Source organism: Gopherus evgoodei, chromosome 9 (genome assembly GCF_007399415.2).
Source record: "Gopherus evgoodei ecotype Sinaloan lineage chromosome 9, rGopEvg1_v1.p, whole genome shotgun sequence".
In the NCBI taxonomy this organism is placed as follows: Eukaryota; Metazoa; Chordata; order Testudines; family Testudinidae; genus Gopherus; species Gopherus evgoodei.
In genome coordinates this window covers 49449967-49476072 of record NC_044330.1, presented here as the reverse complement: position 1 = coordinate 49476072, position 26106 = coordinate 49449967, and the positions used below count along the sequence as shown (strand labels likewise).

At 48.6% G+C, this 26106-nt stretch overlaps 2 protein-coding genes and 1 long non-coding RNA gene across 3 annotated transcripts in view; all 3 read left to right on the top strand.

Annotated features, from left to right (window-relative positions):
• Positions 1-6353: 6353 nt before the first annotated feature.
• On the top strand, positions 6354-10141 carry LOC115657452. Its single transcript, XR_004001975.1, has 4 exons — positions 6354-6404; positions 7914-8033; positions 9334-9464; positions 9751-10141. It is a non-coding gene; the product is annotated as an uncharacterized LOC115657452 (long non-coding RNA).
• A 1742-nt stretch (positions 10142-11883) lies between these two features.
• Positions 11884-15156, top strand: NEU2 (neuraminidase 2). Its single transcript, XM_030575330.1, is given in 8 exon segments — positions 11884-11958; positions 11960-12031; positions 12033-12086; positions 13558-13733; positions 13735-13796; positions 13799-13921; positions 13924-14075; positions 14078-15156. Coding segments are annotated over 8 exon segments (1137 nt in total). The 3' UTR covers positions 14501-15156.
• An 8448-nt stretch (positions 15157-23604) lies between these two features.
• INPP5D (inositol polyphosphate-5-phosphatase D) overlaps positions 23605-26106 on the top strand; it is a 79767-nt gene continuing 77265 nt past the window's right edge. Inside the window, 1 exon segment of the mRNA XM_030574867.1 lies at positions 23605-23834. Coding sequence (XP_030430727.1) covers positions 23680-23834 — 155 coding nt within the window. The 5' untranslated portion in view covers positions 23605-23679.

Sequence of the window (26106 nt, the reverse complement as noted above, 5' to 3'; positions counted from 1 at the left end):
CATGATGTTTCAGAATTCCTCTGGACAGTTGTGCAGTATCTAGGAAAGAGACGGTTTTTCCTGCCCCCTGAATAGATCAGTTGATAACTTGAAGTATGCAGTTTTAATATTTCTTTCTGTAAAACCCAATACATCTCTACTGAAGTCAGTGCAAACCTTTCCATTGGTTTTATGGGAGTTGGATCAGGCCTTTAGCATAGTGCCATAGAAATGTAGGACTGAAAGGGGCCTCCACACTGAGGCAGGACTAAGGGCTAGTCTCACTGGCAATGCTAAAGTGCTGCCATGGCAGTGCTTTAACATGGCTTGTGTGGTTGCGGAGCAGTGCTGGGAGAGAGCTCTCCTAGTGCTCTAAAAAAAACACCTCCATGAGGGGCGTAGCTACCGGCGCTGGGAGCGCTGGTGCACTGTCTACACTGGCACTTTACAGCACTGAAACTTGCAGTGCTCGGGGGAGTGTTTTTTCACACCCCTGAGCGAGAAGCTTGCAGCACTGTAAATTGCCAGTGTAGACAAGCCCTTAGTATTATCTCTTTAGACCAGTGTTGCTCAACCTTTTTGATACCAGGGACTGGCTTGCTGCCTTTCTAAACTGTGTCAGGGAGGTCTCAGGGACCGATCATTGAGAAACCCTGATCTAGACCTTCCCTGACAAATATTTGTCTGACCTGTTCTTAAAAACCTCCAATGACAGAGATTCCACAACCCTCTAGGTAATTTGTTCCAGTGCTTAACTACCCCTACAATTAGGAATATTTTCCTCAAATCTAACCTAAATCCCCCTTGTTGCAATTTGAGCCCATGACTTCTTGCCCTGTACAACTATATCATAAATGTTTGTTGGTCATAAAATTATCCAATCTCTCTTAAGATCTGGCTCCTGTATTCTGGAATCTGGTCTCCTGCCTCACTGACTTCCACACGTTAAGGCAATGGATCATACACTCAGTTGGGTCAATTGGTGCTGCTCCACTGAAGCAATTGAAACTGTGCCAATATACTTAAACTGAGGATCCAGCCCTGGGGGTGCAATGCAATCAGCAGTCTGTTCCAAGATTGTTAATCTAAGCCGAGATTTAAATGGATCTTGTGTGGAGATTGTGGGCTGGACAGGCTGGGTTTCTGGGTCTGTGAGCTAGTGTTTGTGGGTGTCCAACAGTTTCAATGAAGACTTCACCGGAATCATGATTCGTCTCCATCATGAGACATACTACAGCATGAAGCTGGATAGTCTTTATTTCTTTAAACCCACTTGCCATTAGCTGCATTCAACGTCTCCTTGCTGTAGTAGTATGGAGCAGCGTAAAGATGATCTGGTTTTGTTCTACCCTTCAGGATCTAAAAATCTCTCAGTTGACTCCTCTATGATTCTTCCCCTTATAAGACTAAATAAATCCTGAGTTTACAATTTCTCCATGTATGCAAACCTCATTATATCTCTATATCCTTGGCCTTCTCTGGGCCTTGCCAATCTCACTGGTTTTTAAATATATAATTATTTTCCCCTCAGATCAATACAGCAAAACGAATACATGGTGCAATGTATAACACAAAATGTTAGCGGTACATATAAGGGATTCCATGAACATAGCTAGGCAGAGCAGGAAGCCTGAGAGCTCTATCCACAGGAAGGAACACTGTGACCATGGGAACAATTGCCTAAGATATGAGTGAAAATAATTAAGAAAGAAATGAACTCGCTCCCTGAACTGCCAAAAGCCCCTCTTGCCTCAAAGGGCTGGAGGAGCAAGTAATCTTGTGACAATAGGATCCATGCAAATCCAGACTATATTGATGACCCTTGGCCTGAGTGATTAGGTACTATTTGGGGCCTTGCCAGGCTATCTCTGTTAGGAGGAGAAATTGATGATAGTCAGGTATTTCTGTTGTGAATAGGGTGACCAGACGTTCCGATAAAATCGGGACCGTCCCGATATTTAGACGTTTGTCCCGCATCCTGACCGATCTTTGATTGGGACACAATTTGTCCCGATATTTCGTTCCGCCGGCAGCACTCGCCTTTTTTATTTTTTTTTTCCCCTCGCCGCTCCGCCGGCAGCACTCGGCTTTTTTTTTTTTTTTTTTTTGCTCTGCCTGCAGATACCCCCCCCCCCCCTGTGTCCTGATATTTTCTCCCTCTCATCTGGTCACCCTAGTTGTGCAACAGCTTTATTTACAAAACATGTACACAGAGTGCTGTTTCCCTGGACACAGTAGGAACAAACAACAGCAGGCAGTTTAATTGCTCAGAAAGGCAAGTTTGTCTTTTCCAGCCAGTCCTGTGCCCCAAGGCTTCCTCCTAGGGCCACATTCACCACTTCACCTTTGACTTCCTCTTGGCTTCTGCTTAGACACACTGCAACCAGTCAATGCCCCAGTCCCTGTGTTTCTGCTTGGTCCCTAGGGAAACCCCAGGCTGCAGGGGCTTTGCCTTGTGCCATAGGCATTGGCTTCTTTTCTTTCAGCTATTGCTACACAAAAGGGCATTTAATTGTTCCTTTATTTAGCCTGAAAGAATGATTGTTAGCACACCCATCAACTTTACCTAGGTAGATTGTGATTGATGGCAGTCATTAACACCTTCCAACATAACACTATATGCTAAACTCCCTGCACTGGTATTGCATTTCTAGCAGGTGCCAAAGGCTACGTCTTCACTACCGGCCGTATCGGCAAGTTGCAATCGATTTCTCGGGGATTGACATATCGCGTCTCATCTAGACGTGATATATCGATCTCTGAACGAGCTCCTGTCGACTCCGGAACTCCACCAACGCGAACGGTGGTAGCGGAGTCGACAGGGGGAGCCACGGACGTCGATCCCGCACCGTGAGGATGGTAGGTAACTCGATCTAAGATACTTCGACTTCAGCTATGCTATTCACGTAGCTGAAGTCTCGTATCTTAGATCGATTTCCCTCCCTAGTGTAGACCAGCCCAAAGTCAGTGAATTCAGTTTTCAGCATTTTGCAAGGAGAATATAACTTGCATTGATAATTTTTAATTGAATAGATTTGATCAGGGTTTGGCTACACTTGCAGCTGTACAGCGCTTAGAGTTAAAGCTGTCTTCGTACAGCTGTGTAGGGAAAGCGCTGCAGTGTGGCCACACTGACAGCTACCAGCACTGCAGTGTGGCCACATTTGCAGCGTTTGCAGCAGTGTTGGGAGTGGTGCATTATGGGCAGCTATCCCAGCGTTCAAGTGGCTGCAATGTACTTTTCAAAAGAGGAGGGTGGGGTGGAGTGTGACAGGGAGCGTGGGGGAGACAGAGAGAGTGGACTTTTGGAGCTGACACCGTGTCAGCTCCCTGCCTTGCAAGTTCCGACCCCTTCCCCCACCCCTCTCTCATTCACTAAATGCAAATAGTCCTCTTTGCTTTTTTCCTCACAGACCAGATAAGCAGCTGCTCCGAAACGGACCCTTCCCCTCCCTCCCGCACACTGTGCTGCTTCTCTCCTCAAGCAAACATTCCAAAGAGATCCCTCTGCCTGCTTCTGCTCGAGCAAACAGTAGCTGTGTTTGTTTTTTAGATAAGCAGCTCCGGGAGCCCCGAGTTCACAACAAAACAGAGGCATCACAACAAAACAAAGGGTGTTATCTTTACTTAAAAAGCATTATGGGAAGGTTCCGGAGGTCAGTTACAGCATAGTAAGATTAATCACTGTTTACAGTGGCACGCCAGCGCTGTTCTCTTTATTCCTCTCATTGAGGTGGAGTACAACCAGCTCTGTAGCCAGGGAGATACAGCGCTGTATGTGCCTTGCCAGTGTGGACAGGGATAAAGTTACAGCGCTGTAAAGCCACCACCAGCGCTGTAACTCTCAAGTGTAGCCAAGCCCTCAGTCCTTCATTAAGTGTAGCATTTCTTACAGTCCTTTCCACATGAACTCACCAATATTAACTTCTACATTCCTTTTCCCAGTTTTCTTTTCCACTGAGGGCTTGTCTACATCAGAAAGTTGCAGCGCTGGTGAGGGAGTTACAGCGCTGCAACTTTGAAGGTGTACACATCTGCAGGGCACCACCAGCGCTGCAACTCCCTGTTTGCAGCGCTGGCCGTACTCCCGTTTTGTCTCGGGTGTAGAGGATCCAGCGCTGGTGATCCAGCGCTGGTAATCCAATGTAGACAGTTACCAGCGCTTTTCTTGACCTCCGTGGAAGGAGGAAGCCTCTGGTAATCAAGCTGGTTTCCTTTCCCGGTTTGCTCTCTCGGTCCCGGAGCCAGCCAGCAAACCGCAGGGAAGGAGACCTGCTTGCTCGGGGTTCCGGGACCGAGAGAGCAAACCGGGAAAGGAAACCAGCTTCGCCGCGGTTTGCTCTCTCGGTCCCGGAGCCAGCCAGCAAACCGCGGGGAAGGAGACCTGCTTGCTCGGGGTTCCGGGACCGAGAGAGCAAACCGGGAACGCCGCGGTTTGCTCTCTCGGTCCCGGAGCCAGCCAGCAAACCGCGGGGAAGGAGACCTGCTTGCTCGGGGTTCCGGGACCGAGAGAGCAAACCGGGAACGCCGCGGTTTTGCTCTCTCGGGCCCGGAACCCCGAGCAAGCAGGTCTCCTTCCCCGCGGTTTGCTGGCTGGCTCCGGGACCGAGAGAGCAAACCGCGGCGTTCCCGGTTTGCTCTCTCGGTCCCGGAACCCCGAGCAAGCAGGTCTCCTTCCCCGCGGTTTGCTGGCTGGCTCCGGGACCGAGAGAGCAAACCGCGGCATTCCCGGTTTGCTCTCTCGGTCCCGGAACCCCGAGCAAGCAGGTCTCCTTCCCCGCGGTTTGCTGGCTGGCTCCGGGACCGAGAGAGCAAACCGCGGCGTTCCCGGTTTGCTCTCTCGGTCCCGGAACCCCGAGCAAGCAGGTCTCCTTCCCTGCGGTTTGCTGGCTGGCTCCGGGACCGAGAGAGCAAACCGCGGCGAAGCTGGTTTCCTTTCCCGGTTTGCTCTCTCGGTCCCGGAACCCCCCTTGAAGCCGCCCAACAGCGCTGCAGTGTGGCCACATCTAACACCACTTGCAGCGCTGGTTGCTGTAAGTGTGGCCACTCTGCAGCGCTGGCCCTATACAGCTGTACTAATACAGCTGTAACAACCAGCGCTGCAAAATTTTAGATGTAGACATGGCCTAAGTCGGGAACTACTGCTATATCTTAAGAGGTAGCACCCAAAACTGAACACAGTATCCAAACGAGAGGGCTCCATTGTTCAAATACTGTCATTATATTATGTTCTGGATTATTTTTACATTCCCTTATTAATGCACCCACACATCCTATTTGCATTTTTATTATAACTTACCTTTTTAAAAAAAATTCTCATTACAACAGTCAGATTTAAGAGCAAAGAAATAACAAGTGTAGAACAATAGATGTGAAGAGTTCAGTTCTTCCTCTAGTTAATGCTATTGATTGTGACTGAGTCACTCCTGATTTTCATTGGAATGAGTGGAGCATCAGGGTCTAGATTGAGAAACACATTTTTTCATGGATAGTGAAAAGCAGTTGAATAAATAATTGCAGTGTACAATGTGTTGTCTGGATAAACCTTCTTTTTTTTTTTCCTGGAAAGGTAACTTCCTGGCAGAGAGATGAGTTAGACGTGGAACAGTCTCCCCAGGGGAGTGCTGAAATCCCCACTGCTGTAGATTTTTCAAAGTGGGCCAAAGCAAGAGAAAATGCACTGTAGGGAACAATTCTGCAGTGGTAGGGAGATGGGATTGGATCTCTTTGCATCTCTCACCCCAGTCCATGTGGGTGCACCTTTCTTCCCATACAGAGCACTACTGGGGTTCCATTAAGGTGCAAGAGTCCATTCTGTTGAAGCTAGTGGCTGGATTAGGGCCACAGTCTTTACTTACAGTAGTGATCCCCAACCTTTTCCACTCTGGGACCTCCTCCCATGTATTGGCATGGACTCCCTGACATTTGGTTGCAACCCTTCTCGGGGCTGAGAACCCATGACTTGTATAATACTCTGGTAAACCAGCCCCAGGTCTCAAGAACACTTTGAAATGAACTGCTATCTAAGAGACTGAATAAACATTACAAAGGGACAACAGGCCCCCAAAGAAAAAGATCCCATCTGACTTTTTAGCTATTAACTAGAACCATCCTGCTCCCTCCCCGTTATTCCTGTTAAATAACTCTGACTCACATGAATAGCCTAACTGCTACTGCTAGAAAGTTAACTGTCTTTCTTCTGAACTGATCCAGTTCAGCTGGAATGTCTTCTTGTATGTGAAAGTGGTTCAGATTTAACTCTGGATTTGGGTCACTTATTCACACTAACTGCCAATTCTCTTTCTCTCAAAGGATCCTGCCTGGTCTAGTATGTAGGGAGACATCTAGTGGTGAGCCTTCGCTGCACATAACCAGTTTAGTGTGTTCCCCCCCGCGCTCCGTGCAGCTTCCAGGAAACGCTGTGGGTGAGGTGTTTCTTTTAATCTATATCCTTCTTACCGGTTTTTCCATAAGGGTGAGCATTGTGATGAGCGAGTAATTGCATTAAGCTTTTGTGGAATCTCTTAGGAATGTCATTTGAGCTGCACTCCACCAAAGGTAGAGTAGAGAAAGTGTTGATTTGTCTGTGTAAATGCCTCTGCAGTGCAGGGTGGGCCTTATATTATAGACTATAGGACATGCCTCCCACGGGACAGTGACTTGAGAAGAAGAGCTTAATTAATTGTTTAAGAAAGGACATGCTAGGACAGGTTGTACCCCCTCCCTCCCAGCAAACATGGTATTAAGTTTTTACTACAGGTACATCTTTCAATTTACAGCCTCGCTAGAAGTCTCACAGTTAGTTCAATGGTGTATTAAATTAGGGGCTTTTCCCTTTTCTAATTCAGAATGCTTTTAATGATCTTGGGGTTGTATTGTGTGACATGTCTCACAAACGGTTCCCCTTTTGCTCTGACTTTAAGTGGAATACACTGGGAAAAAGTGCTGTGCTGGAAAGAATTACTGGCTGCCTGGCTCTTTAAGAAATTTCACGACCTAATCTGGGTTTAGCCCAGACTCTGTTTCAGGTGGCACACAAATTCTCTTGTTTTGTGAGACTTCTCTGATGGTATGACACAGAAGAAAGAGGTGTATGTCAGACAGAAAGTACTTCCTAGTCCAATATTGAGGTAGAGAGGAGGTTGATTGGATTCCTGTGCTCATCTTGAACGTACGCTAGGTACAGTTCCCGAAGGAAAAGACTCTGAATTAGAGTTCTGTGCTCATCTGCAACAGATTCTGGCTCCTCTACATTGTTGGGTTTTTTCAATACTGAATAACAAACATACTTGCTTTCTGGGGCTTTATCTCAAATCCATTCCAGAATGGAATTTTTCCAGAGCAGAACCCTCTAATGAGGACAGAGAGGGCACTACTCCCTCTGCATGTTGCCTCCCAGTTAAAGCAAGCTGGCATTTTATCTTAGGCCCAGATTTACATTTAGTAGAAACAAGCTTTTACAGAAGGTGAGGCCAGCAGTGCAGTGTTTGCATTGTTATTTTAAATTGTTCTCCAAGAGAGCTGTGTTACAACCCACCACCATTCCCCTGCTGTTAAATGGGCTGGCTCTACCCTATAAGCAGGCCACCGGGACTGTCGAAGGGGGCAGAGGGAAGGAGGCAGCCTGTCGAAGGGGGCAGAGGGAAGGAGGCAGCCAGGGCCCCATTCTGTTGTATGAATTGGGCTCATTATGAAGCTCAAATGCAGCACTGGTCCGGTCTCTGTGTTAATCCATTTTGCTCTCTAGATGTGCTGGATACAATCGCTTTGTCCTGGATCTCAGGGTACTTGAGGCACTTGTCAAACTTCTGCATAGCACCTTGAGTGACACTTTCCAATGCTGCCTCTGCTTTGATCCCTCTCCCACTTCTTAGTTAGCCTGTGCCTCACTTTCTCTCATTTCCTCTTTCTCTTCTTTTTGCCCCACCCTACAGATCCTCAACTCTGAGAGCTACCTCTAGTGGCCAAAAGAGAAAGTGCAAGTGCAATCCTTCCTCCTTGCTGCTCTGTAGGTGACAGAGTAACATCAGGAACGAATGTGTGACCCTCAGCAGGTGTGTCCATCCTCCGACAGAACCAGCACAGCATGTTTTACAGCTTGAATTCTGCCAATGCCAGGAAAAGGACTTTCAAACCTTCCATGTAGTCCCTTGTTGGGATTTTGTGTTTTATTTCTCCTTTTCCCAAGAGGATGCATTTCCCCCAGTTTCCCTCCTACTGCAGTGCCAATGCTGTTCCCTTTAAGAGGGTGTGACTTCAGTGTCAGGAATTCTGGCTTGAAAAAGAACTAACCCTGTACTGAAAAGCTTTTCTGTAAAAAGCATAAAGCTTATTAAGAGAACCTGGCGGCTGCTACTTTGCCAGGCAGTGCCACAGAACAGGACTAGAGGAATCGCCTTCTGAAGTTCAGCGAAGTAGAAAGGCTGAAGGCTATTTACAGATAAATTTCAGGGTAAACTGCAACGTCTCTGTAGTCTCTGATCTTTCCTCTTTCTTTCCCACCAATGCTGTCCAGGGGCCCTAGACTTGTTGCCAATACTGCAGCAATTCTCAACCTTTTCCACCCCGTGACCTCCTCTTATGTCCTGGGACAGCCCCTCCTGTTTGCCAAATGTGGGAAATGCAGGGGGGCTGTGGACCTCTGATACCTGATTGTGACACAGGTTGAGCACCCCTGCGCTGCTGCACGTGGAGGGCACTGAGTGCAGTGGGACTAGGTACATGTGCAATGAAGAACAGGTACTCAGATGCTTTCCTCTGCCTTTAACCCAAAGGAAGCCCCTCTGTTCCATCTAACAGAACATAGGGATCCCTTTGGAGTGGCGCTGTGCTGTGCAATAGAGGTACATTGCAGTGTGGGCTCCCCATATTCCAGCCCTTCTGTGCAGTGGAGTTGTAACAGTTCTGCTGCACATGGAGCCCCTGCATTTCAGCCATGTGGGACAGGATTTGCCTGTCTGGAGTAGACTTCTTTCTTCATAGTCATTGGTCTGGATTGATGGTGATTCTGCGGCTTGTAAGATAGCTCTGCAAAAGGCACAGTTGGTCTTAGATTAATACAATATAGTCCAAACAATTTCTGCCTATCAATGCTAGTTCAAAATTCTCACAGTGTTTTCAAAGTGTGAAAGTACACACACATTCTTTGCCTATATTTCCTGCAGTGCAATGGCTCATGATCAGCACTGCCCCTTCAAGTCATGATAAAACGGGCCTATGTAGTGCAAAGTGTGGGATAAAGCTTACTGAGTAAATACACCTGCTGAGTTATTGATAGTCTTGCCACTGTAACGACTGTCAGCAAAAGCTGCACAGTTAGACAAGCTGCTAAATGCAACTTCTTTTCTCTTGTAGAGCAGAAAAACTCAGACTGCTCCAGATTACTCTCCAGGTGGATGAAGTGCTCTTTCTGATTCTGCAGCCTTATCAGATAACTCCATTGTACCTACACATACTACTAGAAGAGAAAGATCTCCTCAGAAGGGGTATGGGTCCTGCATGTGAATAGTAGCACTTCCAAAGTTGTGTGTGTAAGTGGATATGGCACTCCCTCATTGAGAGTGTTGCAAGAACCCCCTCAAGTAGGAGGCACTTTGAATCCCTTCCTCGGTGTAATGTCTCCTGCTTCCTGCCACACCACCCACACACACACTGCTTCAGAGCCCAGAGCCCTGGTTCTCCTTTATGCAGAATTAACTCCACTGAAGTCAGTGGATTTGCACCAAGGCAGCACAAGGGGGAGAAGAATCTGAAATGTTCATTTTGTTGCAGGGTTACATGGAGCAAAGCCACTCAATACCGGCCCACAGACCCTACAGAGGCTGAGTTCCGAGCTTGTGATGCACAACCATCTTCCCCTGCATCCCTTTGTGTTCTCTTCTCTCGCCAGCCCTCCCATCAAATAAGTGATACAACACCTCTGCTCCTCTGCTCCATCATGGCACTGCCAAGTGCAGAGTCATAGTGGCAAACCCATTATTTACTATTGTTGCTTGCATTAGTTGAGGGTCCTTTGCTTTTCCTGTCTGTGCCCCTACCATGGCTAGAAAACCGCATGACCCATTGTTCCACAACAGTAACTCCACAGACCTATCACTCAGGGTTTTTTGTTTTCAAATTAAATTCAGTAAAGTCTCCCAGGAGCCTGAGCTGGTGTCATAAACAGATAGCTAAGGGTTAATGTCTCTTTCACACTGAAGCACCTGACCAGAGGACCAATCAGGAAACCGGATTTTTTTCAACTCTGGGTGGAGGGAAGTTTGTGTCTGGGTTTTGTTGTCGGTCTGCCTGCTTTCTCTGAGCTTTGGAGAAGTAGTTTCTGCTTTCTAATCTTCTGTTTCTAAGTGTAAGGACAAAGAGATCAGATAGTAAGTTATATGGTTTTCTTTTCTTGGTATTTGCATGAATTATAAGTGCTGGAGTGCTTTGATTTGTATTCTTTTGAATAAGGCTGTTTATTCATATTTCTTCTAAGCAATTGACCCTGTATTTTGTCACCTTAATACAGAGAGACCATTTGTATGTATTTTCTTCTTTTTATATAAAGCTTTCATTTTGAGACCTGTTGGAGTTTTCTTTTCTGGGAAATTTCAGGGAAATTGAGTCTGTACTCACCAGGGAATTGTGTGGGAGAGAAATCAGGGGGAGATGTGTGTGTGTTGGATTTGCTAGCCTGATTTTGCATTCCCTCTGGGTTGAAGAGGAAAGTGCTTTTGTTTCCAGGACTGGAAACGGAGAGGGGGAGTCACTCTGTTTGGATTCACAGAGCTTGTGTCTGTGTATCTCTCTAGGAGCACCTGGAGGGGGAAGGGAAAAAAGGATTATTTCCCTTTGTTGTTGAGACTCAAGGGATTTGGGTCTTGGAGTCCCCAGGGAAGTTTTTCAGGGGGAAACCAGAGTGCCCCAAACACTCTAATTTTTTGGGTGGTGGCAGCAAGTACCAGGTCCAAGCTGGTAACTAAGCTTGGAGGTTTTCATGCTAACCCCCATATTTTGGACGCTAAGGTCCAAATCTGGGACTAAAGTTATGACAGCTGCTCCTTGAGTCTTGACTCATATGTTCTGGAGAGGGCTGATTGGCTTTCCACATCCTTGGTCTTCTACATCCTTATTAGAAACATGGAGATCCTGCTCCCAAGTGATCACCACCCTCTAGTTCTCTAGCAGCAGCTCCCACACCTTGCACTCCTAAGTCCTGGGAGCAGCTCGCTGACCTCTTGCTGACAAGCACTGAATGGGACATCCTTTGGAACCCAGCAGTACTGCTCTTCAGTCTGCTGTTGAACAACACTAAGTACCCACTTCTCGTACAGTACTCTCAGCCCTCTCCAGCCTCACATGGTACAAGACTGGTGCCAGGAACAGTCTGGGTCGTGGTCAGCTTTGTAGGGTTTTCAAAGAGCTCATGTTTGGGAGGGTCTGTCTTTGGCTTCTGGGACGTATCGAGGTGCTGTCTGGAAAAGAACTGACCCTGTTTTCTATGTTGGCTTTTGGAAACATAATGAAAAACCACAATAACTCTTGGGGAAAATATTGTAATGTTTCACTCCTACCAGTCCTCTAATTTGAACAAAGGCAGCTTTTGGAATTTCCTTGAGTTAAAAGGGTTTGTTTTGTATTCTGGGCACAGTTTAATCAATTAATTAAATGTGCTTATTTTATTCCATTCCAGTAAAATCAGCCAGGCCCTTTACTCTCAGTGGCATGGCTAGGATTATATGAAAGTGGTTTGTACAGAGAGCCAAGGGGAAAGAGAAAAAGCCAAATAGGGTTGCAGAAAGTGCATTTCATGGGTCCTCTGTCTGCCAGTGGGGAGGGCTGGATCAGCAAGCAGCCAATGTCTGTCTTTCATGCTGTGATAGGTAGATCCAAACCATGACATGTTTCTCCCATTCCCACAGCCTAATGGCTTCGCTTCCTGTCCTACAAGAAGAGACGTTGTTCCGAAAGGGATTCTGGAGCTACCGAATCCCAGCCCTGGCTCTACATGCCGCAGTACTGCATCATCCTGGCATTCGCCGAGGAGCGGGAGGATGAGGTGGATGAACATGCCAAAGCTGATAGTAATGCGCAGAGGGCACATATGATGGACTACCCACCGTGTTCAGGTAATGGCACATTTCATTAAAGCTGCTTTGGCTCTGGTTCACTGACTTAGGGGGCAGTACACTGGGTGCAGAGCCAGGACAGGGAAATCAGAGAGATGAGTGTGCTGTAGGCTTGCTGGGGCACCTTGGCATCCCCCACTGTGGTTCAGGGAGCCAGCCAGAGAGAGACAGGAACAGATGGGCAGCTGGTATGGATCCAGAGACCCGAGAGAGAGAGGCGGGCTCTGGCGTAAGCCTGGTGGAGATGGTGAAAACAGGAGGTAAATAATAATTTTTCATTCTGATGAACAATTTCTAGTTTTACAAATAGTCAAAAATTGCTACACCCCACAAAAGTGTGTATGGGACGTGTATATAGTAACTGGTTCATGTGTGTAGCCTATCAAAGTGAATTGGCTAACTTAATAATTCCCTGGTTAATGATGGCTAGGCTGGTGGACGGCTGGTGGAAAGCTGGGGGCAGTTGATGCTCGATTCATTTTCAATAACTTCTAAAACTGCAAATATATTAAAATACCGTATGTGTGGGATTATACCCCTCTCCTCTGGTCCTTCAGATGTGGCTTGTTGTCTTAGATCAGTGGTCTTCAACCTCTCTTCATTTGCGGATCCTTAAAAATTTTCAAATGTAGGTGCAGCCCTTTGGAAATCTACCCATAGTCTGTGGACCCCCAGGGTTCATGGACCACAGGTTGAAATCACTGTCTTAGATTGTAAGCTCTTCAGAACAAGCCCCTGTCTCTGCCTGTCACAATTGGGGTCTCAGAGCACTACAGCTATATAAATATTTAATAATATTGGCTCATGTAACCCCACAATAATTCAGTTAGATAGGGTTCAGCTGGTCAGAAAGAGACTTGGTGATTTCTGTCTGCATGCTGAGGTTTATTAAAATAAAAATGCACAAACCTCACGAAGGAAAATGTTGGTTAAATATTCCAGGTAAAGACAAAGGCTAAAAATTATCAATCAACGGCTGTACTTGGGAATCATCTTCTAGTTGCAGGTGCAACTAGTCAAAGACTAGACGACCTTGCTGTCCCCTTTTAGCTCTATGATTCTGTGGCCATGCTTTGTGCTGTTAAATATAAACAAAAGACTGAGGGAATTGGGACTTGTGGGATCTGTACCCCAGCTCTGCTTCTGACTTTCTATGTCTCTTCAGGCAAGTCGCTAAGCCAAAGTTTTCAAACATAGATGACAAAAGCTAGGTACCTGACTCCATATTCAGGCATCTCAGTGAGATCTCTGGGTGCTTGGCACCTGTGAAAATCAGTTTCATTATTTAGTTTTCTGAATAACACAGCAAGTCAGTGGCAGTGCTGGGGCATAAACCATTGACTTCCAGTTCCCTGCTCTAGCCACTAGATTTGCTTCTTCTGCCTCTTGTTTCTGGCATGTATGTTTTATACAAGGATCCTTCCTCTGTAACACTAATTTATTTATTCCTCTTTGCACTCCCATGTTGCAGTGGACCAAAATGGAGACCATTGTCAATGCTCAGCTGGAGGGCCACCGCTCCATGAACCCGTGTCCTGTGTACGATGAAGTCACTGGGAACCTCATTCTATTCTTTATAGCTGTCCCGGGAAAAGTCTCTGAAAACCACCAGATCAAGACAAAGACCAGCTTGGTCCATCTGTGCCGGTCACAGCACTGTATATGGATGCTCCTGGAGCCCTGCTAAGGATTTCACTGAGACTGTCATTGGCACAGCCACAAGGACTGGGCCACCTTTGCGGTGGGACCAGGCCACGGTTTACAGTTGCTCAATGAGGCTCGAAGTCTTGTGATTCCTGCCTACGCCTATCGAATACTTGACCCTGGGAAAAAACCCTCCCCATAGCCTTCTGCTTTGTTAGTTCTGATCATGAAAGACCTGGGCAATGGGGGAACTTTGTGGCAAAGGAGCATGCTGTGGAGTGCCAGGTAGCTGAAGTGCACAGCCGAGGAGAAAGGATGCTGTATTGTAATGCTAGAAGCAGCCAGGTGAGCCAGAGTCCAGGCTTGTGAGCTACAATCATGGGATGGATTTTGACAGTGGTCAGTGGATTGAGAAGCTGGTAGAACCTCCCCATGGCTGCCATGGGAGTGTTATTGGCTTCCCAAGTCCTGCTAACGTGAAGTCAGGGTGTCAGGACACTCTGGGTGCTCTACTCTCATCCCACAGACCCAGCTGGCGGAGAAATTTAGGAGTGTACCTCAACAAGTGTCCCTTAGATCCAGCATGCTGGATAGGACCCATTCTCATCTTCAAGGGCTTGTGTGCTTATTCGGATCTGCAGCACATGGAGCGAGGCCCTGATGGCTCCCCGCTGTTCTGCTGTCTGTTTGAGTTTGGCACCAGCTCACTATACAAAGAGATCATCTTCCTTATGTTCACTTTGAAACAAGCCTTTCCATCCGAGTGCTGAGCTGCAGTGGACAGGCCCATTCAGTGTCCGTCTGAGAACCACCTTACCTGACACTTCACTGCCATGTCTTACCTATCAGCAAATGGCTTTTATCCCCTGCCTTTGTCTTAGCTGAGATGGACTGCTTTTCTTTTGCTCATTCCTCCTCCACCCCTTCCTGCCTGGCTGCCTTTTTTGGCACTGAATAGCAAGAGTGAATGTGATTTTCGTATAGCACCATTCAGACTCATCAGTGCAGCCAGTGTATGGGCAGACATGGTGGCTATTACCTAACCAACAATATTTAATAGACTGCCTGGGATGCTCCTGTGACGTGGACATCGTTGGTATCCCCTGTGCTTTGCAATAATGTCATCCCTACTTTGCCCCTTATCTCTCCCATGCCCCTGTCTCTGCTGAAATCCTTCTCTAGGCCATCAGCACTTTGTGTTCTGAAAAATGCACCTCCTTGCTCTCTCAGTTTCTGGGAGTCAGGATGCTGTGGCCGGATTGCTCTTTTTCTCATATCATGCTATGCCATCCTCTGTCCTCTTCCCTGGCTTCCTACCCATTTCTGGATCATAGAATCATAGGAGTTTTTTTGAAGGAAGCAACCTGGCCTATGGTGAGTCATAGGGTTACAAGGGACCTGCAAGGGTCATGTACTCTAACCCCCAAAGGAGTAAGAGGTTCTTTTAGATATGTGGGATGGTGTGAAGGGAGGTACAAAATTGTCAGGAGACAGAGGGAGTGACCAGAAATGAATCAACAGCAAACACCAGGGAAGGGAGGGCAGAGGTGTAGGCTGGGGTAGAAGTATGGAGAGAGATGAAAGTTTTACCCAGTTCTCTGGACAGTATTCTGTTTCTGAAGAAAGATGCAGTCCAAGGTATTTGCAGTATAACAGACTGGGTGTGTGTGTGTGTCCATGCAATGGCTCCAAGGGAATCATATTTATTTGCTTTATTAGTGAGGTAAAGTATTTGCTTTTGGGGGCTCTAGCAGGGCCTTTCCATGTCATTTAGAGCAGTGGCCCATGTAGGACTGTGTCAGGTTGACACTACCATTACCTGTTGGAGTTTCTGCATGCTTGAGTGCCCCTCTTGCTTGCTGCTTATTGTGTTCCTGGCTTTTGGAAGAGGGATGGTGAGCCTGCAGCAGCTGAAGGCCCACAAAAGCATTCTTGTGTGAGCGATCTGGGTGGCAGTTTTAAAAAAATACTTCTAGATTTCACTTAATTTCCCTTACTCCACTAGTTCTGCCTGAAGACACATGCAGTAGGCAGGTCCGGCCCACAGACTGGGGAACAAAGTATGATAGGAACTATGGAATCTCATGGCCAGCTCAAAGAAATCTGTAATTTCCCACTCTGCTCCCCTCCCCAAGCTGCAGACTAACTAACAGGCTCCGCTGGAGTAGCTACAAAGTGAGAAGCAATTCGCTGGCTGATAAAAGAATGTCACTTGGCAGGTTTGTTTTCAAATCTAGGCCAGAGGCCAAAGTGCCCCCTTGTGGCCAATATCATATTACTATTGCCTGACCAGCTTCTGGCTATTTTTAGCAAAGTGCTCTGGTTTGGAATGTGCCCTTTGGTTTAATCTCTCTTGTCAATAACATTAGGAAACGCTTTGTGTTCCGTGATACGTGGGAGCCTTTCTGGGGTCTTCTCATCCGTCCATGCTCGGCAGTAGCCACTGAGAGCAGTTGAGAGGACCTTGACAAACCATGTGTAAGGGGACTGTTATCCCCTTACTAACATTCAGTGGGGATGTTTTTGTTGGCTAGCTCCCAGCACTAAAAGAATGGGGAGATACCAATGCTCCAGGTCAGCTGGATTGACTGGGCTAATCAGGGAGTCAGGAGGCCAGGGTGGGTCCCGTCCTCCCATCCTTCGTGTGAGCTAGAATTGCCTGGGTCAGACAGTGGGGCCGAGGTAAGCTGCTGGGAGCAGAACTGCAGCCCTAAAGCCAGAGCACAGCCCAGAGAGAGTAGACCTGCCCTGGGCGGAGAGTAGCAGCAACTAGAGCCAGAGGGGCCAGAGAAGCAGCCCAGGAAGCAGGTCAGAGCTGGGAGCAGAGTCACAGAAGCAGCCTGCAGAGCAGACCTGCCCTGGGAGCAGAGCTGCAGCAACCAGAGCCAGAGGGGCCAGAGAAGCAGCCCAGGGAGCTGGAGGCAGAGCAGCAGCAGCAGCTGTGCTGAGGCAGAGTGAAGCAGTCCAGAGCCAGGTGCGGTGAGCAGCTGGGGAGAACGAGGGGGACCCTGGGCAGTGGGCCCAGCACAGGAAGACGCCTCAGCCAAGAGGTCAAGTATCAGAGGGGTAGCCTTGCATCTGACGAAGTGGGTATTCACCCACGAAAGCTCATGCTCCAAAACGTCTGTTAGTTTATAAGGTGCCACAGGATTTTTTGCTGCTTTTTCAGCCAAGAGGGTCTGCAGGCCAAACTTAGAGAGGGATTGTAACCCTAGCAGAGCAGGGGCAACACTGGAAAGAAGGGTCCTGCCACCTAAAGTCTGAGAGCGTGTGGCCACTGCCAGAGCAAGTGTCCAACCCACAGCATCCCTGCAGCACAGCTAGGGCCTGAGAAGGAGGCCTGGGACCTACAAAAAACAGACTGTGCACTGCCCTGCCGTTCCAAAGACACTGTTTGTAATGTTCCCTGCCACAGAGCGGGGTAATGTGTTTCCTTCAACCTTTCCCATTTTTCCTTATTCCTTTTTAAACTAATCGTTAATTAAATAAACTTATTGCTTTAAATCGTATGCAATAATCAGTGGGTCAGAAAAGCATCCAGTGCAAAAAAAGTACCCATAGTGGGAATACCCTAGCCCCTGACCTAGGTAACCACAGCAAGGTTGGGTGTCAAGCCCCCCAAGAATCCTGGGCCCAGCCTTGTTGGGGTTACGAGGACTCTGCCAGCCAGGAAAATGCAAGGGGAGTCCTCAAGGGCAGGGAGGCCTCTGGATAAAGGAAGAGGAGCGAAAACTCAGATCCTTCCGCTAGCCCATTTCACCGGGGTAGTGCAAAAGCCAGGAAAGTTCCCCACAATAGCGGTACCATTCCCCTGCTTACACATGCTTTATGACTTTGTGTGTTCTCATGGGATGACTGACTGCTGGGTGCTTTGAGCCATAATGCAAATAGCACTGATCCAGTGCACCGGTGCGTTCACAATTGCAGCTGCTGGTATACACTGTACTAGTTTGACCACTGGGTTTTGTGTGTGCATGGTGGATGGTGTAATATGCAGGAGGGCAGACTAGCTGATCTGGTGATGCTTTTTGGCCTTAACTCTATGGCCGAAGACCCAGTTCATGTAATACGTGCATCCTACCACCTCTGATAGACCAGGTGGAATAACATCACCACACTGGGGAAAAAATGTTTTGGCTTTGTCCATAGACAGCTAAGACTTCAAATGTGATTGTCCAGCACGGCAATGTGTCCCAGTTCTTTGGCTGTGGTGTCATTCTCTCAAGTCCATTGTAATAATATATGGCTGCTGCTGTGGTTGTCCAAAGGGTTACTTTGCAGGCTGCTGCTTCTGATTTGGATTCTTGTGCCCATATTTCCCATTTTTATTCTCTTGTTTTACAATGGGCACCAGTCCAGACATGTGTGCCACTTTGCTGGGATTGTGATATCACAGTATCTTGTGAGTAGACAAAGAAAACAGTGCAGGTACCCGTCCTGCTGGTGGGCCCTGTGGTTTTAATGTTGCCTTCCATACCCATCATAGAGACTGTAGGGTGCAACAAGATTACTGTGCTTCCCCCCCAGCCCCCAATGGTATATATGCCAGTTCTCGGCAAGACAACTTCCAAAATCTCCTCTTCCCATGGAAGAGCTAATCAGATCTCCTGAGCAGCCCTTCTCCAACACAAACACACACACGGGGAAAGTTCGCTGCTGCAGGTGTTACGGTAAGTGAGGCTAGAGAACAGACTGCTGTCTCTGGGTAGGGCAGCATGATTCACACTCCATCCTTTGGGACCCAGGCATCTGACTCCAGGGGGTCCACACACACTAACCACATGGCAATCCCACTGTAGTCTTTTTCCCCTATGATAGGACTCACCCACCAGCAGCATGAGAACTAGGCCGCATCCTCTTTTGAAACAATGTCCTCCACATGCCACTAGAGACTGTGCTGCAGTTTATGGTAGTACAGTGGGATTCATCTTTTAACGACATAAGAGCTGGACTGAGTGCTATTTTGGGGCAGTGGAATCTGCATGGTATCCCTCCGAGATGCCACCTGCCATCTTTTTGTGAGGACCACCTCAAATACATGTGGCACACCCCAGCGTCTCTGCATGTCTGAGCTGGGCTGTTCTGCACAGCTGGGCACAGTCGTGCCTTCAGCCATATACATGGTACATGCCATTGGCAAGGGTGCCAATTGAGAGGCAGGGCCACCGGTGGGGAAGAAGGGGGAGTTTGCCCCAAGCCCCGCATTTGAGAGGATCCGCAAACTGAGTGGTGTTGTGACCTGGTGTGCTGGTTTGCAGTGCCAGTCACTGAAATGTGGCCAAGCCATTCCTCCATCATGACATTTGAAATTAAAGTGGTTCTGCTGTGAATACCACGTTATACCTCTCTGGGGCATCCCTAGCTGGAATTAGCACAACTGAAGGAAGAAGCAGCTCAGAGTCTTCCAAAAGCTGACATCTTGCTGAAGTACCTGCAGCAGTATTTTCAGCCACAGATAAATGTTAAAGAGACAAATTACTCTTGTGACCGAATCAGCTGGGCTTGTGCCTTTTCAGGAGTGCACCACGGTGCTGAGAATTTAAAGCCTCTTATTACCTGGCATGAACTTCCAGAAAATCAGCAGAACCTGTAATATAAGTCAGCAGCAAGGTTAACCTTGTTCACCAGCTCCACTCACTGTGGGGCTGCTCGTATAGTTACTGTATGGAAATCTCCTGGCTGTGTTGAGCAGTGGTTTACCATTGCCTTGATATTTGGAGCTCTGTTGCTTCCTGCTGCAGCTACCGTGTAGCAGTGGCGGCTTGTCAGCCTAGGCGAATGAGACACGCCCAACCAGCAACTTCAGCAGCAAACTCCCCAAAGCTGCATTTACTGTGTCTATACACTGATGTTTAACGAAAGTTAATCATGTGCATATTAAATAAGGGACGTAAGTTCACAAGCAGTGCTTGTGATTTAATGTAAATGTCACGCTACTCACTCTCTCCCCATCCCCATTGTGAAACGCAATGCCAGAAAATGTAGGGCTCTGGGTGAGGCTCAAATCCTGGTATAGGCAAGAGTGCCTCAGGAAGCTGCCTTGTTGCCACGGCGACATACCAGACCTAGGAGTCTCTTTCTGAGAGCATGTGGCAACCATGGGCTTGGTGAGGCTGTGGCAGGATTGCAGCAGTTAAGGCCAGTTCCAACAGCAGGGCTGCTGGGGGCCCCCCTTCCAGCACTGACAGAGCTCCACAGCTGAGGGTCCCAGGACACAAAGGCTCAAGGTGTGGGGGAGGCTGCAGTCCTCCTGGCCCAGTGGACTGCAAGGAGGACAAGCTGCGCAGAAGGCCACTCTGCTGCTGAATGTTTCTGCCCAGGGACAACTCCCACATTCCTGGCTAGTGAGGGAGGGAGCAGTGCCATGACAGCGGAGCTGCAGAGGGCTCCCTGCACAGCCGCAGGGCTGGTGACACTGGATCCCTGCAGACGCAAGGTGCGGCAAGGGGACTGCAGTCCTGGCAGGGCAGAGCAGAGACACGCCCCAGCTAGGAGTAAGACATATATTAGAAATCGTGAGACTTTGTGGTATGTGCTTCACCTATCAAAGAAGTCATCAGCCACCACTGCAATGCAGGGAAGCTTCAGCAGCGCGCGCCATGGCAGGTCCTGAGAAGCTGACCCAGCTTGTGGCTAACAGGATGCTGCTATGTGTAGGACTGTGCAATTGATTGTAACATCCCCTTTTCACACCCAGGCACTTTATGCCAGGCAGAAAAGTGCTGTGCCAACTCACTGGAACCCCTTGAGCTCACAACCGCTGTACAGTACCTGAGGCCACACCCAGCCCACCCACGTGTTTCACAAACATTGGTTATAGTGCCTGCCACAAGGTCTTTCGTATCGCACCCACTGAAGCAGTCCAGTCTACAGTAGTTACGCCTCAGTATGGACAGGAAACCACAAGCATTGCAGCCATGCCAGGTCAGCTATTCTCCTACCTCATTCTCACAATGTAGGGCCTTGTATATGGAAATAACTCAGAAGGCCTGAGCTCAACAGCAGTACTGGACCCTATGGAGGCTCTGAATGCACTGGTGCAACTGCAGCTGTCAGGAACATGGGGCCAGATTCTGGGCCAAGCCACCTTAATTTTCCTCCCCCCAAAACAATGACCAGGCCAGTGCAACTCCAGGTTGCTCTGTTATATTCTGCTGCCCTTGTTCTAAGGGTCTGTTCTGGCAGTTGGGGATATCTGGAGCTCAGTGACTCCCCAACCATGTCCCTTGTAGCACGGCCACCTCACTTACCCCAGCCCTGGAAGGGGGGTTGGGTAGAGCTGACACTGCCTCTGCACCTCATGGGGACTCCCCATGCAAGCAGAATCCAGAGCAGGCAGTTAAGCTGGCTCTCCAACCGCTTTGAGTTGGGGCCAAAGTGTGCATGTGCCAGAATGGTTCTGTCAAACGCAGCTGGTTGTAAGTACAGGTCAGACAACCAAACATGTCAACAGTCAGTGTCCTGCAATGGTTTGCTTGCTGTGGACACACCCTTGGTTGTCATGTTCACTGCCTTGGAGACCAGTACTGAGCATGCCAAAGTGAGCACAGTGCCGGGACAGGAACCTAGAGAAGCCATGTATAGACAAAGAAAGGGGAAGTGAAAGCACCAGCCTTCCTCTCCCTTTGCAGACTGCTCAAGTGTTTCCGTCCCATCCCACCTTGGGCATTCGGAGTCTGACTTACCTTTGAGTGCAACTAATGCTGTGTCACAGAGGCAGAAGTGCGGTTGTTGTCACCAGAGCCCAGGACAAAGTTTGCCTCTAAGACTGACTTGTTTCCAAGCAGGCTGAGCATAGTTTACAAGGTTCCTTTAAGTCCCATATGACACCCAGCTAGATTTTCAGGTCAGATTGTATTGAAGATTAAAGCAGCAATACAGCAGGTAAGAAAGGAGCGCTCTGGGAAGAGCAAGCCCAATGCTAATAATCCTATTTTTGTTTATTCTCCTAGGGGGTCCTTGGTGGGTATGAGGGGAAATAATAATCTCTAGCTCTTACACAGCACTTGTTAACAGTAGATCTCAAAGTGCTTCACAGCCTTCAATGTATTTATCCTCCCATCACCCTGTAAGGCTGGCCAGGGCTATTATCGCCATTGTACACAGCAGGAACTGAGTTACAGAGAGACTAAAGGTCTGTCTATACCAGGAGTGGGCAAACTTTTTGGCCCGAGGGCCACATCTGGGTATGGAAATTGTATGGTGGGCCGTGAATGCTCATGAAATTGGGATTGGGATGCAGGAGGGGGTGAGGGCTCTGATTGGGGGTGCGGGCTCTCAGATGGGGCTGGGGATGAGGGTTTGCGGGTGCAGGAGGGTGCTCCAGGCTGTGACCAAGGGATTTGGAGGGCAGGAGGGGGATCCGGGCTGGGGCAGGGGGTTGGGGCACGGGAGGATGAGGGCTCTGGCTAGGGATGCGGGCTCTGGGGTGGGGCCAGATATGAGGATTTTGGGGTATAGGAGGGGGCTCCGGGCTGGGGCAAGGGGTTGGGACATGGGAGGGAATCAGGGGTGCAAGTGACGCTTACCTCAAGCAGCTCCTGGAAGCAGTGGTATGTCCCCTCTCCGGCTCCTATGCGGAGGTATGGCCAGGGGGCTCTGTGCACTGCCCTGTCCGTAGGCGCTGCCCCTGCAGCGCCCATTAGCCACAGTTCCCAACCAATGAGAGCTGCGAGGGTGGCGCTTGGGGCGAGGGCAGTGCACAGAGCCCCCTGGCTGCCCCTAAATATAGGAGCCGGAGGGTGGACATGCTGCTTCTTCTGGGAACCTCGGCACACGCGCAGAGTGGCCTCCGAGCACACTCCCTGGCTGGAGCAGGGGAGCAGAGCAAACCCCAGCCCCACTCCCCAGCGGGAGCTTGAGGGCTGGATTAAACTGGCTGGAGGGGGCACGTGGGCCATAATTTGCCCACCCCTGGTTTATACTATAGCTGCTTTTGCTCTGCTGCTGTAGTGAAGATACTTCCTCTGTCAAGGCAGTCTACCTCTCCTAGGCCACGTCCAGACTAGATATTAAAATCGATTTTAGATACGCAACTTCAGCTACGGGAATAACGTAGCTGAAGTCGAATTTCTAAAATCGAGGTACTCACCCGTCTGGACGGCGCTGCATCGATGTCCGCGGGTCTCCGTGTCGATTCCGGAACTCCGTTCGGGTTGATGGAGTTCCGGAATCGATGTAAGCGCGCTCGGGGATCGATACATCGCGTCCAGACTAGACGCGATATATTGATCCCCGAGCAATCGATTTTAACCCGCCGATGCCGCAGGTTAGTCTGGACGAGGGCCTAGAGGTGGTTGCTAGGTTGACAGAGGAATTTTTCCATCGATGTAGCTGCATCTACCCTGGGGGTTAGGCTGACCTAGCTGCAGTGTTGGTGTGAAATTTTTCCCTGTCCTGAGCAACGTAGCAGGGTTGATCTAATTTTCAGGTGCCGACCACGCCTAAGTGCTTTGCACAAGGTCACCCAGGAAATCTGTGTCACAGCTAGGAATTGAACCCTGATCGCCTGACCTCTAGGCTATGACCCTAACCACTGGACAGAGACAGGGAAAGTGAGAGAGGAGAAAGGATGGGGATGGAGAAAGAGAGGGCCTGGCTCAGCTCTGTTATAGTGCTGTAAATCAAAGGAAATTCCAGTGAAGTCCATGGAGTTGCTCTGAAGTGGGGGAGCAGAACTGTGCCCTAGGCTGGGACTTTCTGATGCAGAGTAGTGGGGACACAGGTGGTTAACCGCTTGAGTTACGGTGTTGAGGGGGAGCGGAGGCTGGAGGAACGTGTCATTTTCACTCTGAGCTGTTTGATTTCTGAGGAAGTCGTCCTCGGCTTGGTTTCCTTTCCCTCTCTGTACCATTGAAACAGGAAGCTAGTGAGCTGCAGCTGCTGAGTGTTAGTGAGACACACAAACGGCTCTGGCAGCTTCTAAACACTGACACCTGGTTTGTCAATAATGTTTCCTCCAGCTCTGGCAATGGATCAGTGCTGGTACCATGGGAACATCACTCGCTCCAAGGCTGAGGACCTGCTCTCCAAAGTGGGAAAGGATGGCAGCTTCCTAGTGCGGGCCAGTGAGTCGATCTCCTCGGCGTATGCACTCTGTGTTCTGTAAGTATGGCTCTCACCTTTCGTGTGGCTCCAATGCTCCTGCCCGCCCTGTGTAGGGACTACCCCTACCTCCTCCCCAGCACAGAGACACAGCCACCCCACCTACCAGGGAGGTGTAACCCACCATGCAGTGTGGTAGGTTTAAGCTGGCCTGGCCGCAGAGTGTGAAAGAGGGGATTGAAAGAAACCACATTTGTGACAGTTGTTGTGGAACAAACCACACTAGTGAGGGGAGGCCAAAAACCCCTGATTCAAAAGGAGACAAAAATCCAAAGAATGTCTAGTGGATTGATGCATTCGGAGATGGGAAACCATCCTGTTATCTCTGGTCTGTCTGAATGATCCCCCCGCCTGGGTCTTGTTCTCTTTGGAGTGGGGAAAAAACCCCACCTGAGCATGGTGCCCACGAGGCATTCTCTCCCATTGTATTACTCACAGCTCACTGCATGTTTTATACTGCAGGTTGGTCATTAAATGTCTTGTTCACTCTGGCAGGTGTACTTTACATGTGCAAGTAGCTTTGTATGCCAGCACTAGTCCTTACGGAGGCTGTCTCTGATTCAACCTGAATAGGGACGTGGCCCTACAGAGGATGCAGGGTTCTAAGGATGGTAAAAACAGGGGGGGAAATCTCCCAGTTTCCTTAGCAGCTATTTCACTCCAAGTCAAAGACCCTTCCCCTGGAATGAAGATTAGGGATTGAATTGGAGAGATCAGTGCCTCTGGTCTTGTTTGATTGAGTGCAGCTGGTATACTTGGTGTCAGGAGAGAGAGAGAGATCAGATTCAAGAGTTTGAGACTTTCTTAATTTTGTCAGAGAGAGTCATCATACCATAGAATCATAGGGCTAAAAGGGACCACAAGGGTCATCTAGTATAACCCCCTGTTAAGATGCAGGATTTGTTGTGTCTAAACCATCCAAAGCTAGCTAGTGTCAGCCTAGGAGAAATCAAATTAGCCTGCTGGGACCCCAGGCCTAACAATCATTTCATTTCACAGCCACTGGGAACAGACTTTAAAAAAATCTCACCGTGTTTTTCTTAGTAATCAAATAACAAGCAGGTTTCTTGTTGCTGCTGCTTCCTCTTTAAAGTACATTAGTCTCAGTTCTAAAAAGAGGTGCTGCTGCTTGAGCTGTGGTCTAACCGTCTGCCTTTGAGCTCCAGCCTCTGAGGACAGTACAGTACACGACAGAGGGTGTGAGTCTCAGAAAGAGTGCATGGGGCAGGCTAGCATGTCCTACTACATGTATGATGGATGGTAACAGGATGGTAGTGGTGCAGAGAGGGGAGTGCACAGTGGGGAAAGCATGCATGTGTGTGGAGAGGGGGCCTATGGAGGGAAGGGGTGTGCATATGGAGGGGAGGGAGTGTTTGGTAGATGTGTTTGTGTATGGGGAGCAGAGTGAGAATGGGTGACTGCAGACAGGGAGCATTTACATCTCTGGGGTTGGGGGTTGTCTGCATGTAATTTAGAGCTGGTGCCAAAGTCACATGTTCCTAAACTATAATTTGGAATAAATAGCACAAATTGGCTTCTTCAGGGGCTCTTGCAAGATCCCTTTTATTTGCTTTGAACAAACACATAAACAAAATACTGTTTGCAGACACTAGGAAGCTGCAAATATTTGCATCAGTTTTCCCTCTGAAGTGTTTGCGTAGCCATCTTTGAAAGCCCTTTGTTCAGTTTTGAGAGACAAGGAATCAGGGAACAGAAACAACATGGTGACCAAAGTTGTCTAAAATGGAGGCCAAAAGTCAGGATCTTCAGTCCATATTTAGATACTTAAATAAGTGGGCTCGGTTTCAGAAGTGCTGAGCACCCAGCAGCTTCCTCTGAAGTCACTGGGAGCTGATAGGTGCTCAGCACTTTTTAAATTCAGGCCACTTGTTATTTAGGTGCCTAAATATACAACTAAGATCCTAACTTGTAAGCCCCCATTTTTTAAAATCTCGGGCCACGTGACTTCAATGACCAATCATGCAGCATGATTAGCGAATTAGGAGGAGAGAATGCTTGAAGCAGTGGTCGTGGGTGGACAGGTCATAAGCAAATTATAGGCCAAAATGTGTCATGTGACCCATGTGTCAATTACCAGGACAGTATATAAAATCAAGTCTGCTGGTGGATAATTCACAAAGAGAATAGGGACTAAACATGCTGAATAAATTGTTCACTGGGAATAGATCTCCCAGCTCAGGTGGCAACAACAAACCATCCCAGTGTCTCAGTGTTAAGGGTGAAGTGCTTCTCATGTTTACTGGAGCGGCTC